Below are 13,036 nucleotides of genomic sequence, written 5' to 3'. Positions count from 1 at the left end.
ACATAAAATTCTGGGAATGGAGAATGGAGTGAAAATAATATTTCATTGAGAAAAAGGAATGATGTGAAAGGCAGTCTTTTTTATGAATGATAGTGAATTTCTAATAAATATGTTATTTTGATGGTACTGGAAACATAAGAGTCATGTGATGATTTTATTTTAAAATGTCAATATTTATAGTATAATGGAAATTACATTCTTTAAAACTACATTTCTAATGGAAAATTTTAGATGTCAACTTTCAAAAGTGGAAACAGTTTCACAGTTTTTCAAAACTCTTCTAGGGACAAAGTGAGCAAAAAGATTCAGATGACTGCCTCAGATGGCAGCTAGTCAAAACCATCTCATCTGATAGATGTAGCAGCTGAGGACCACAGGTTCTGTTCTTGAACCAGAACCCAAAGCCACATTTAGTCACTGGCTCCGCAACTCCATCCCATCTCCTACGCAAAGAGGGCACACGGGGTTCTGAGAGAAAGTCCATGTTTATTAATGACAAGGTACCTCTAAGTAAGAGGTCATCTCTTAAATGTATTTGAGTTTAGAGCTGTCTGACATCTGTGGTAGCCTGTCACCACCAGTCTCATCAGGATTCTTTCTAAGGCAATCATTTAGAAATATGAGGTGTCCATACATCTATCTCAGCAAGTTGGGTTGTGATTTATCTAACAACTGACTTCCCTAACAAAGCTGGAAGCAGCTTAGGGGGAGTAGATATTCATTGTTTTAGTTGGCTTGGGCTGGGCTGCTGTAACAAAATACCATACACTGGGTGGTTTAAACAACAGAAATTAATTTTCTCCCAGTTCTGGAGCTGAAAGTGAGATAGGGTGCCAGCATGGTCGGGTTCTGTTGAGAGTTCTGTTCCTGGCTTGCAGACAGCTGCCTTCTTGCTGCATGTGCCTGCCGAGAGAAAGCAAGATCTGGATCTGGTCTCTCTTCCTATCCTTAAGGACGTAATCCTATTGGATCAGGACCCTACCCTTATAACCTCATTTAACTTTACTTCCACAAAGCCCCTACCTCCAAATATGTCACATTAGGGGCTAGGGCTTCAACATACGAATTTTAGTTGGACACAAACATTCAGTTCCCAACAGTCATAAATCTTTATATACCTTGTTCCTAACCCAACGGATGGTACTAGTGAGCATTAATAAATTTCTGCTGAATAAATTCATATTAATTCCTTATATCAGTGTCATAGTGGCAATGTAGTACAGCAAAGAGAAAACTAGCTCTATGACCTTGGGCAAGTCATATAACATCTCTGAGCCTCAGCTTCTTCAGATGTAAAGTCTAGATAGCAACTCTTATCTTATAAATATGTTATGAGGCTTAGAAGGGAGGTGTGTCAAGGGTATGGAATCGTATGTGTGAAATAATAGCTCTATATAATACTTCTGCTTAACATTTTATAGTTTGTGAAGCATTGCTGTATACATCATTCTACTGAATGAAGACCTGAATGCCTCAGACACTTCTAGCACCAAGCTTCATGATCTTTAAGGTCTTGGATGAACTGGTATAGTGAAAAGAAAATAAGGTAACCTTGGACTTCACTAGGTCATAATTTCTGTGTTATGCAATGAAGTAATTCACTGCATTGGTCTAGCTCTCGGGGTGATCAAGAGGGCAGGTTAATAAATCTTCCCGGCAGGGAGAGGAAAATATTAGGTGTTTTAATGTCTATTCTTTTGCAAAATTAATCAGTTACTTGCTATTTCCTTAAATAAATTATTTTTCAGAATACTTATAGCCAAAGTTTTGTAAGTCCAATCACGGACACTAGATGGCACCATAAGAACCTCACCTGCACCAATTCCTGACAGTCCAACAGCTCTTTCTCACAATTTACAGCCTGAAGATTTTTAACGTAGAGTCTGGGGTGAAGAAAACTTAGAGAAAAGTTCTTTCATTTCTATGTAGAGACTATAAGTTTTCTCTCTAAGAGGTTGATCTCCTACTGTGAATAGTACGCAGAGGATCAAGACTCTCATGGGAAACTACAGACAGCGTGGATCAAGTCAGGAGACGTGGTCTGCGTCCCAGTGCCGATGCTTCGCAGCTGGTTTTCGCGGAGAAAGTCTATTTCCTGCCCCGTATGCATCTCATAGGATTGCTGGGAGGACCATGCAGAGTCATGGATGAGAACTGCCACGTGCTACAGTTAAAAACCAAGGTTCTTTCTACCTCTGCAGCCCCTCTTCCCGGGAGGCTCCTGCCTTGCACCAGCTCCGGGCCTCTGCTACCCGGGCCCCTGCCTGCTCTGTTTTCAACCACAAGCTCACTCCTCAAGCATCTGTAAAGGACTCTGACATCAGATCTGTTTTTCAACTTTCACTCAAGCAGCTGGAACTCGTGCTTCTTCGTGTCCTCCACACCAGTGGTGTTCAGCTTCTCTTCAGTAGTCCTGTGGCTACTCGTCATCACCTGGAAGTGAACCCCGTAAAACCGTCAGCTTCACCTCCCATTGTTCCACAAGTCATCCCTCCTTTCCCCTCCCCACCTGCTCATCCCTTTCACTGTGATTCCAGCTCCTCCGCGTCTTCCTTCTCTCCCTGTTCATCAGCCCCTGCTTCTCTGCGCATAGAGCCCCTCTTTCTCTTCTCGCCTAGGCTCTTTACTCTCCCACCAGCACCTACGCCTCCCTCACCCCAGTCCTCCGAGGCCTCCAGCCCTCAGGCCGCCACGGGACCAGTGCAGCCCTTGGTTTGAGGCAGGGCAGAGCGCCAAGTGGAAGAGCACAGGCGTAGAATCGTTTTATTGCTCTGACAGTAAACAGCTGCGTAAGTAACTCTGCCCACATTACGGACCCCTCTGAGCATCGGCGGTGGGTATTTTCGGGGGATGAAGACATCTACCCACAGGAGAATTAAGGGAGTTAGTAGGTAAGAAGAGATGTTCTAAAACATATTTTTATGCCTTTATCTTTTGCCTCTTCCACATATGTGACCTCCCCCTGCGATCCAGAGGTCCTTCTCTGGAGGGCAAGTGGATGAATAGGTAGGCTAGAATTATTAGAGTAAAACACAAACGAGAGGCAGGGTGTAGTTTACTTCTAAAACAGGTAACTGAGATATAAAACTAAAGGCCTGAAGAAAGTAGGGCCTAGAGATTATGCCAAAGTATACTTTGGAAACAAAACGGGGGAGAACCAGGTACACCTGCCTTCCGTTCCCCACCACAACCAGAAAGGATCATGGGGACCACGGAGGAGGAGCCTCAAAGGAAACGGGCAGGGAGGGCGGAGGAGCTGGGTTGTCCCTGTATGGTCAGCCCCCCACGATGGCGGCTCCCTTGCTCGCTGTGCGTCCCCTGCCTGACCAGTCCCTGCCTCACCTACCCCTACTCACCTGACTGACCTTCCCTCCTCAGTACGTGGCTGCATGCTCGCCCCGGCCCAGCTGGGGATCGCTCATTAGATCAGAACGTCCGCACCTTGCCGGCTCATCAAAGGGGCGGTGAGGGGCAGGCTCGCACGCTGGTGTCCCTGGTAACCGATGAGCCCCGCTGACGTCAATTCCCCCTGTAACCGGTAACCTCCCTCTCCCCGTGGCAGTGAAGACGGCCGCTGTCTGCCCCACAGGGTGGGGCATCACGCCCGGACCTCGCTTCCCACAGGTAAGATCCTCCTATCCGTGAACACCATTGAGGTCTCCGTCACTGATTCTGGGGTCCTGCTACGGTCTTCAAGCTGGGCAAACACTGGGCTCACAGGCCTGCGGGGTGCAGCCCAACAGTCCCTTTTCAAGAGTCCTACACTCACCTAATCATGAAACCTAGGTGGGTCCCTTAACCCCCAGAAGCAGGGATGTGGAAAGAAAATCCACAGCATATATATCGTCATTTAGCCCTCAAAACAACTCCACAAAACCACTGTTACCCACGTAAAACAACACCACAAGACTATTATTGGCCCCATTTTACTGAATAGGAAAGTGACAGGATTTTGACTCAGGCCAGCTGACTTCAAAGGCCGTGCTCTTAACCATCACCCTACACAGCCTTTCAGTGAACATCAGTTCCCTACACCCACCCCAACCCCACCTCTACTCAATGCCAGGGTTAGGAAGCTGAGTTAGGAAAGGTAGGCTGCCATGTGTTTCATGCTGTTACTGTTTAAGGTCTAAACTCAGCTGGGCCTTCGGTTCCGCTTCGTCTCCTGTTGTTTGTGCTTCGTTGGCTCCCTTCACCAGGCCCTGCAATGGGCCTAAACCCTCCACCTTCCCTGCCCCGCTCACCTCCAGCAGTAAACTCACCTGTGATTCATAGACAAAATCAGTGCCATTAGGGGTGGACTCTTGCAGCTTCCCTCCTTCCCTCAACTAACTTATCTTCAAGGGAAGCCTCTCCTCCTATCCAACCAGTTTTCGAAGGAGAGGTTCCTCTCTCTCTCCTCCTCTTTCAGACCGCTCCCTCCTTTGCTCTTGCACCTCCTCCAGGAGTTCTCTCAGGTGTCTCTTTTTCCAGTATGTTCAACCTTCCCCCTCTCTGCTGGGTCCTTTCAGCATATAAACAAGGTAAGGTCTTTCCTCTTCTTCATGTCATTTCCATCCATAATTGTCCTAGATGTCAGAAATTTCCAAGCACCAGTCCCTGAACTCTTCCTAAGTAGTGATGAAATCTCACTAATTCATGATAAAAAGTTGAGCAAATAAGGATAATATAGGGAGTTTCTCATTAAACTAAAGTAATTCAATTTAAATGATTTTCTTTTGTTCTGAAATTATGACTTTTTTTTAAATGTTCTGTTATTCTTTGTATAGGAGGCCCTCTGCATCTGTGGGTTCCATATCCTCGGATACAGAAGGCCGACTATACCACACCATTTAATACAAGGGACTTGAGCACCCGTAGAGTTTGATATCCTTTGGGGGTCCTGGAACAGATCCCCCAAGGATCCCCAGGGATGACTGTATGCCACCTATCAGAAGTGTGAAGACTTCACTTGAGCAACGAACAACCCTCTTTGCTGTAAGACGTTGAGATTTGGGGCTTCTTTTTTACTGTGCATAACCTAGCCAAGAAGTCCTCAAACTCTTTGGTCTCTGAACATCTCTACACTCTTTACACTCTTAAAAACTATTAAGGACCTGTATTGACTGTGTTTCTTTACTTTCTGTCTTCTCAATGCTCTGGCAGCTGGGACCTTGCTAGTGCAGGAGAGACTGCTCCTTTGAGGACTAGCTAATTCCTAGAGATGACAAACTCCCCCCTTGTGAATATACCTTTCATGTGCAAGCTAACCAATCCAAAACCATACCCCTCCGCCCCCATTACCACCCCCTTTACCCAGCTCTCGCAGGGCTCTTATACTTTGGGCCAATACAGCGATATGTTGTTTTACTGCACTTCACAGATACTGCATTTTTTACAGATTGAAGGCTTGTGAAAAACCTGCATTGAGCAAGTCTATTGGTGCCATTTTTCCAGCAGCATTAGTTTTTAATTAAGATATGTACATTGTTTTCTTAGACATAATGCTATTGCACACTTAATAGACTACAGCATAGTGTAAACATAATGTTTATATGTACTGGAAACCAAAAAATTCGTGTGACTTGCCTTATTGCCCCATTTGCTTTATTGCAATAGTCTGGAACCAAACCAGCAGTATCTCCGAGGTATGCCTGTATTCACCTGTCCTGGTCACCTCAGGGCCAGATCCAGGAAACCCTAGGACAGCCCCTACACCTAAGAGCCTGCTGAAATTATTCAAACTAGCCAACCCTAAACCTGCTTACCCTGCCTTGCCTGTTCCTTTCTGCGAAAACCACAATAAGGCTCTCACCCATGCTTTCCCCTCACTCCTTCAACCTTCTGACTGACTAGTGCTTCCCGGGTGGCCCTGTGCGGCCCTGTGTGACATGGCAGGCCTCCTACTCTTGGGAACAGACTTCCCTTTAGTGACAGTCATCTCCTGGTCTATTGACCTAACCATACCTAAGTAATAATAAAGCCAACATTTTAAAACAGGACCTCAGTGGGCTTTTGTTTATGTGGGTTCTATATATTGATATTTACTGTTTTAGATATTAAAACTGAGAAATTTTAAAAATAGGTAAATGAATCCATTATACATTAGCATAGTAATATCTTAATGAAAAATATATTTTCTAGAACAAAAAAATAGCTGTGAGAAGAGTAGCACTGTTTCAGTTTTTACAAATCTCTTTAATGTCTGGCTAAGCAGAATAAAGCTGGATTTTGGGGTCTGCTTCTGCATTCAAAGAGCTGCAGTATCACATTCTGGAAAACTCCACAATACACTCGTAAGAGATTGAGAATGAAAAAGGCAAATAACATTTTAGCATTTAATCATTGATTTTGAAACTGACCTCATAGACCCATGGAAAATGTCCCCAGACCACACTTCGAGAATGCTAACCTACACAATATTGACTAATACAAACAAGCTTTTTAGAATTTAATTTTTTTTCCAGTTGTATTGAGATATAAATGACATAGAGTACTGTATAAGTTTAGGTGTCCAGCATAGTGATTTGACTTACATACATCATGAAATGATTATCATGGTAAGTTTAATGAGTATCCATCATCTCATATAAACACAAAATTAAAGAAATAGGGAAAAAAACATTTTTTCCTTATGATGAGAACTCTTAGGATTACTCTCTTAACAACTTTCATATGTATAGTACAGCAGTGTTAATTATCTTTATCACGTTGTACATTACATCTCTAGTACTTATTTATCTTATGACTGGAAGTTTTGTAACTTTTGACTGCCTTCACCCAATACCCCACCCACACCCGTGCCTCTAGTAACCACAAATCTGATCTCTTTTTCCATGAGTCTGTTTGTTTGCTTTTGAAGTATAATTGACCTACAACACTATGTTAATTCCTGATATATAACATAGTGAATCAATATTTCTATACATTTCAAATTGATCACCACGTTAAGTCTAGTTACCATCTGTCACCATACAAAGATATTACATAATTGTTTACTATTTTCCCCACACTGTACATTTCATACCCATGACTCATTTATTTTGTAACTAGAAATGTGTACCTCAGTCCCCCTCACCTATGTCTTATCTCCCCCTCAACTCCTCCCCTTGGCAACGACATGTTTGTTCTCTGTATCTATGACTCTGTTATGTTTGTTCATTTGTTTTGTTTTTTAGATTCCACATGTAAGTGATATCATAATTTGTCTTTCTCTGACTTATTTCACTTAGCATAATACCCTCTAGACCATCCATGTTATCACAAATGGCAAGGTTTCATTCTTTTTATGGCTGAGTAATATTCCACTGTGTGTGTGTGTGTGTGTGTGTGTGTGTGTGTGTATCCATTCATCTGTTGATGGGCACTTAGGTTGCTTCCATATCTTAGCTATTGTAAATGATGCTGCTATGAACATAGGGTTGCATATATCTTTTCTAATTACTGTTTTTATTTTCTTTGGATAAATATCCAGAAGTGGAATTACTGGGTCATATGGTAGTTCTATTTTTAATTTTTTGAGCAATTTCCATAATGTTTTCCATAGTGGCTACACCAATTTACATTCCTACCAACAGTGCACAAGGGTTCTTTTTTCCAATCCTTGCCAATACTTGTTACTTGTTGTCTTTCTGATAATAGTCATTCTGACAGATATAAAGGGGATATTTCATTGTGATTTTGGTTTGCATTTCCCTGATGATTAGTGATGTTGAGCATCTTTTCATGTGTCTGTTGGCCATCTGCATATTTTCTTTGGAAAAATGTCTATTCAGATCCTCTGTCCATTCTTTAATTGGGTTGTTTTTTTGATGTTGAGTTGTATGAATTCTTTGTATATTTTGGATATTAACCCCTTATCAGCTACAGTAAGTCCCCTGCTTACAAACAAGTTCCTTTCTGAGAGTGCATTCATAAGCCCAATTTGTTCGTAAGTCCAGCAAAATTAGCCTAGGTACCCAACTAACACAATCGGCTATATAGTACTGTACTATAATAGGTTTATAGTACCTTTCACACAAATAATACATAAAAAACAAACACAAAAAATAAAGAAAACATTTTTTTTTTAATTTATTTATTTAGTTAGTTTTGGGTGTGTTGGGTCTTCGTTTCTGTGTGAGGGCTTTCTCCAGTTCCAGCGAGCGGGGTCCACTCTTCATCGCGGTGCGCGGGCCTCTCACTGTCGCGGCCTCTCCCCTTGCGGAGCACAGGCTCCAGACGCGCAGGCTCAGTAGTCGTGGCTCATGGGCCTAGCCGCTCTGCGGCATGTGGGATCTTCCCAGACCTGGGCTCGAACCCGTGTCCCCTGCATTAGCAGGCAGACTCTCAACCACTGCGCCACCAGGGAAGCCCCTAAAGAAAACATTTTTAATCTTACAGTATGTTTCCTTGAAAAGTACAGTAGTACAGTACAACAGCTGGCATCGAGGGAACAGGCAAGAAGAGTTACTGACTGGAGGAGGGGGAGGAGGTGGGAGAGGGTAGAGCTGAAGGATCGTCAGCAGTAGAAGACTGAGGGCAAGCTGCAGTTTCACTCATGCCTGATGTTGATGGAACGCACATTCACACCTTTGAAAGTTCAAAACTTGAAGGCTTGTATGTAGGGGACTTACTGTATGTCATTTGCAAGTATCTTCTCCCATTTAGTAGGCGGCCTTTTCATTTAGTTGATAGTTTCCTTATGTGAAAAGTTTTTAATTTGATGTAGTCCCATTTGTTTATTTTTGCTTTTGTTTCCCTTGCCTGTGGAGACATATTCAAAAAAAATATTACTAAGACCAATGTCAAAGTGTATACTTCTTACTTTTTCTTTTAGAAGTTTTATGGTTACAGGTCTTACATTTATATCTTTAATGCATTTGAGTTTATTTTTGTGCATGGTGTGAGTTGTCCAGTTTGCTTCTTTTGCATGTAACTGACCAATTTTCCCAACACCATTTATTGAAGAAACTGTCTTTTCCCCATTGTATATTCTTTCCTCCTTTGCTTTAGATTAATTGCCCATATAACTGTGGGTTCATTTCTGGGCTGTCTTTTCTTTTCTACTAATTTATATGTCTGTTTTTGTGCCAGTACCATGCTGTTTGGATTACTGGAGCTTTGTAGTATAGTTTAAAACCAGAGATTGTGATCTCTCCAGCTTTGTTCTTCTTTCTCAATATTGTTTTGGCTATTTGGAGTCTTTTGTGTTTCCAGAAAATTTTTTAAATTATTTGTTCTAGTTCTGTGAAAAATGCCATTAGTATTTTGATAGGGATTGCATTGAATCTGTAGATTGCCTTGGGTAGTATGGTCATTTTTAACAATATTAATTCTCCCAATCCATGAGCATGATATATCTTTCCATCAGTTTGTGTCATCTTCAGTTTCTTCAGTGACAAGTTGGTTGTTTAGTAGCGTATTATTTAGCCTCCACATGTTTATGTTTTTTGCAGTCTTTTTTATTGAAGTTGATTTCTAGTCTCACAGTGTTGTGGTCAGAAAAGTTGCTTGATAGGATGTCAGTCTTTTTAAACTTACTGAGACTTGTTTTGTGGCCTACAATATGACCTATCCTGGAGAACATTACATGGACACTTGAAAAGAATGTGTATTCTGCTGCTTTTGGATGGAATGTTCTATGTATACTTGTTAAGTTCACTTTGTCTAATGTGCTGTTTTAGGTCAGTGTTTCCTTATTGATTTTTTATCTAGATGATCTGTCCATTGATGTAAGCAGGGTTTTAAATTCCCCCATTATTACTGTGTTATTGTCAATTTCTCTTTTTATGTCTGTTAATATTTGGTTTATGTATTTAGGTGCTCATATTTGGTTTATGTATTTAGGTACTCTTATGTTGGGTGCATATATATTTAAAATTATCATATTTTCTTCTTAGATTGATCCCTTTATCATTCTGTAATGCCCTTCTTTGTCTCTTGTTATGATCTATCTTGTCTGAAATAAGTATTGCTACACCCTGGCTTCCTTTTTGTTTCCATTTGCATGAAATAGCTTTTTTCATTCCCTCACTTTCAGTTCGTGTGTGTCTTTAGATCTCTTGTAGAGAGCATATATTTGCATCTTGTTTTGTATCTATTCAGCCACTCTTTTTTTTTTTAAATTTAATTAATTAATTTATTTATTTATTTATGGCAGTGTTGGGTCTTTGTTTCTGTGCGAGGGCTTTCTCTAGTTATGGCAAGTGGGGGCCACTCTTCATCGCGGTGCGCGGGCCTCTCACTTTCGCGGCCTCTCTTGTTGCAGAGCACAGGCTCCAGACACGCAGGCTCAGTAATTGTGGCTCATGGGCCTAGTTGCTCCACGGCATGTGGGATCTTCCCAGACCAGGGCTCGAACCTGTGTCCCCTGCATTGGCAGGCAGATTCTCAACCACTGCGCCACCAGGGAAGCCCCACTGTGTCTTTTGATTGGAGCATTTAGTCCATTTACATGTAAAGTGATTATTGATAGGTATGTACTTATTGCAATTTTGTTAATTGTACGGGGGTTATTTTTGTAGTTCTTTTTTGTTCCTTCTTCTTTTGCTCTCTTTCCTTGTGATTTGATGACTATCTTTAGAGTTATGTTTGGATTTCTTTCCCTTTTTTTGGTGTGTGTATTATTATAGATTTTTGATTTGTGGTTACCATGAGGTTTATATATAGCAATCTATATATTTACCTGATTGTTTTAAGTTGCCAATCTCTCAAGTTCAAACACATTTTTAAAACCTGGGATTTTTACTCCCAGTCCTCATGTTTACTGTTTTTTTTTGTTTTGTTTTTTGTTTTGTTTTGTTTTGTTTTTTAATTTTTGTTTATTTTATTTATTTTTGGCTGTGTTGGGTCTTCGTTGCTGCGTGCAGGCTTTCTCTAGTTGCGGCGAGCGGGGGCTACTCTTCATTGCAGTCAGCGGACTTCTCATTGTCGTGCCTTCTCTTGTGGAGCACGGGCTCTAGGCGCGCGGACTTCAGTAGTTGTGGCACGCAGGCTCAGTAGTTGTGGCTCGCGGGCTCTAGAGCGCAGGCTCAGTAGTTGCGGCGCACACGCTTAGTTACTCCGCGGCATGTGGGATCTTCCCAGACCAGGGCTTGAACCCGTGTCCCCTGCATTGGCAGGCGGATTCTTAACCACTGCGCCACCAGGGAAGTCCATGTTTACTGTTTTTGACATCATGTTTTACATCCTTTTGTTTTGTGTATTCCTTAACTACTTATTGTGGATATAGATGATTTTACTACTTTTGTCTTTTAACGTTCCTACTAGCTTTATAAGTAATTGATTTACTACCACTACTGTACATTTGTCATTACCAATGAGATTTTTCCTTTCATAATTTTCATGTTTCTAGTTGTGGCCTTTTCTTTCCTGCTTAGAGAAGTCCCTTTAACATTTCTTGTAAGGCTGTTTCAAGGTGATGAACTCTTTTAGCTTTTGCTTGTTTGTAAAACTTTTGATCTCTCTTTCAAGCCTGAATGATAGCCTTGAGGGGTAGAGTATTCTTGGTCATAGGTTTTTTGTTTCATCACTTTAAATATATCATATCACTCCCTTCTGGCCTGCAGAGTTTCTGCTGAAAAGTCAGTTGATAGTCTTAGGGGAGTTCCCTTGTATGTAATTTGTTGTTTTTTCTCTTGCTATTTTTAATATTCTGTCTTTAATTTCTGCCGTTTTAATTACAATGTATCTTAGTATGGTCCTCTTTCAGTTGATCCTGTTTGGGACTCTGTGATTTCTGGACCCGAACGTCTGTTTCCTTTCCCAGGTTAGGGAAGTTTTCAGCTGTTATGTCTTCAAATATGTTATCTGCCCCTTTCTCTCTCTTCTCCTTCTGGGACCCCTATAATATGAATGTTAGTATGCCTGATGTTGTACCAGAGGTCTCTTAAGCTGTCATCATCTCTTTTTATTCATTTTTCTTTTTTTCTGTTCAGTTTGAGTGATTTCAACTACTCTCTCTTTTAGTTTGTTGATCCATTCCTCTGTATCATCTAATCTACTGTTCATTCTTTCTAGTGTAGTTTTTATTTCACTTATTGTATTCTTAAGCTCCATTTCATCTTTCTTTATTTTTCCTTTTTGTTAAACTTCTCACTGTATTTGTTTATTCTTCTCCCAAGTTCTTCGAGCATCTTTCTTTTTTTTTTTTTTTTTTTTTTTGCCTATGCCATGCAGCATGTGGGATCTTAGTTCCCTGACTAGGGATTGAACATGCGCACTTTGCAGTGGAAGTGTGGAGTTTTAACCACTGGACCACCAGGGAAGTCCCTTGAACATCTTTATGATCAGTACTTTTGAACTTTTTATTGTGTTGATTACCTAGCTCCATTTCTCTTAGTTCTTCTTCTGGGGTTTTATCTTATTCCTTTGTTTGGAACATATTTCTCTGTTGCCTCATTTTGCCTAATTCTCTGTTTTTATTTCTATAGGTTGGTTACTTTTCCCAATCTTGATGAGTGGCCATTTGTAGGAGATGTCCTATGCATTTCAGCAGTGCACTCCCCTCTGGTCACCAGAGCTATATGCTCTCGGAGTGCTCCCTATGTAGGCTCTGTGGGCCCATTACTCTGAACTCTTTCTCGGGTAGATTGCCTATCTCCACTTCACTTGGTTCTTCTTCTGAGGTTTTATCTTATTCCTTTGTCTGAAACATAGTCCTCTGTCACCTCATTTTTTCTGAGTTGCTATTTGTATTTTATATATGTGGTAGATTAGTCACGTTTCTCAACCTTGGAGAAGTGGCCTTTTATAGGAGATGTCCTATGCATCCCAGCAGTGCACTCCCATCTCATTACCCAAGCTATATGCTTGGTGCTTCCCCCTAAGAGGGCTGCATGGGTCCTTCTGTTGTGTTAGGCTGACTATGTGGGCCGTCTGGTAGGTTTGGTTGGCCCCTAGTCCAGTTGGTTGCCAGGCCCTGCCTTCTGTGGATGCTGTTGGCTGCTGTTTAGTGGTGCCTGGTTACAAGGCAGCTGGTTGCAGAACCCTAGGTGGCCCCAGGGCTAGTGTTGGCTCAGTGGTGGGCAGAGTCAGGGTCCAAAAGACTGGGGTGGTTGCCCACCCACTTGCAGGT

General features: G+C 41.7%; 1 protein-coding gene across 1 annotated transcript in view; it reads left to right on the top strand.

Annotated features, from left to right (window-relative positions):
• The window catches only part of LOC309623430 (uncharacterized protein), a 45,829-nt gene that overhangs the window by 11,818 nt on the left and 20,975 nt on the right, over window positions 1-13,036 (top strand). Inside the window, exons 2-4 of the mRNA XM_082380372.1 lie at window positions 2,639-2,789; window positions 3,379-3,624; window positions 4,412-5,461. Of these exons, the coding sequence (XP_082236498.1) occupies window positions 2,639-2,789; window positions 3,379-3,425 (198 nt within the window). The 3' untranslated portion in view covers window positions 3,426-3,624; window positions 4,412-5,461. The remainder of the gene's footprint in view (window positions 1-2,638; window positions 2,790-3,378; window positions 3,625-4,411; window positions 5,462-13,036) is intronic.

The sequence above is a fragment of the Balaenoptera borealis genome, assembly GCF_965194805.1.
Source record: "Balaenoptera borealis genome assembly, chromosome: 2".
Lineage (NCBI taxonomy): Eukaryota > Metazoa > Chordata > Mammalia > Artiodactyla > Balaenopteridae > Balaenoptera > Balaenoptera borealis.
Note: the sequence above shows the minus strand (reverse complement) of the source record. Positions and strands in the feature narration are given on the sequence as shown.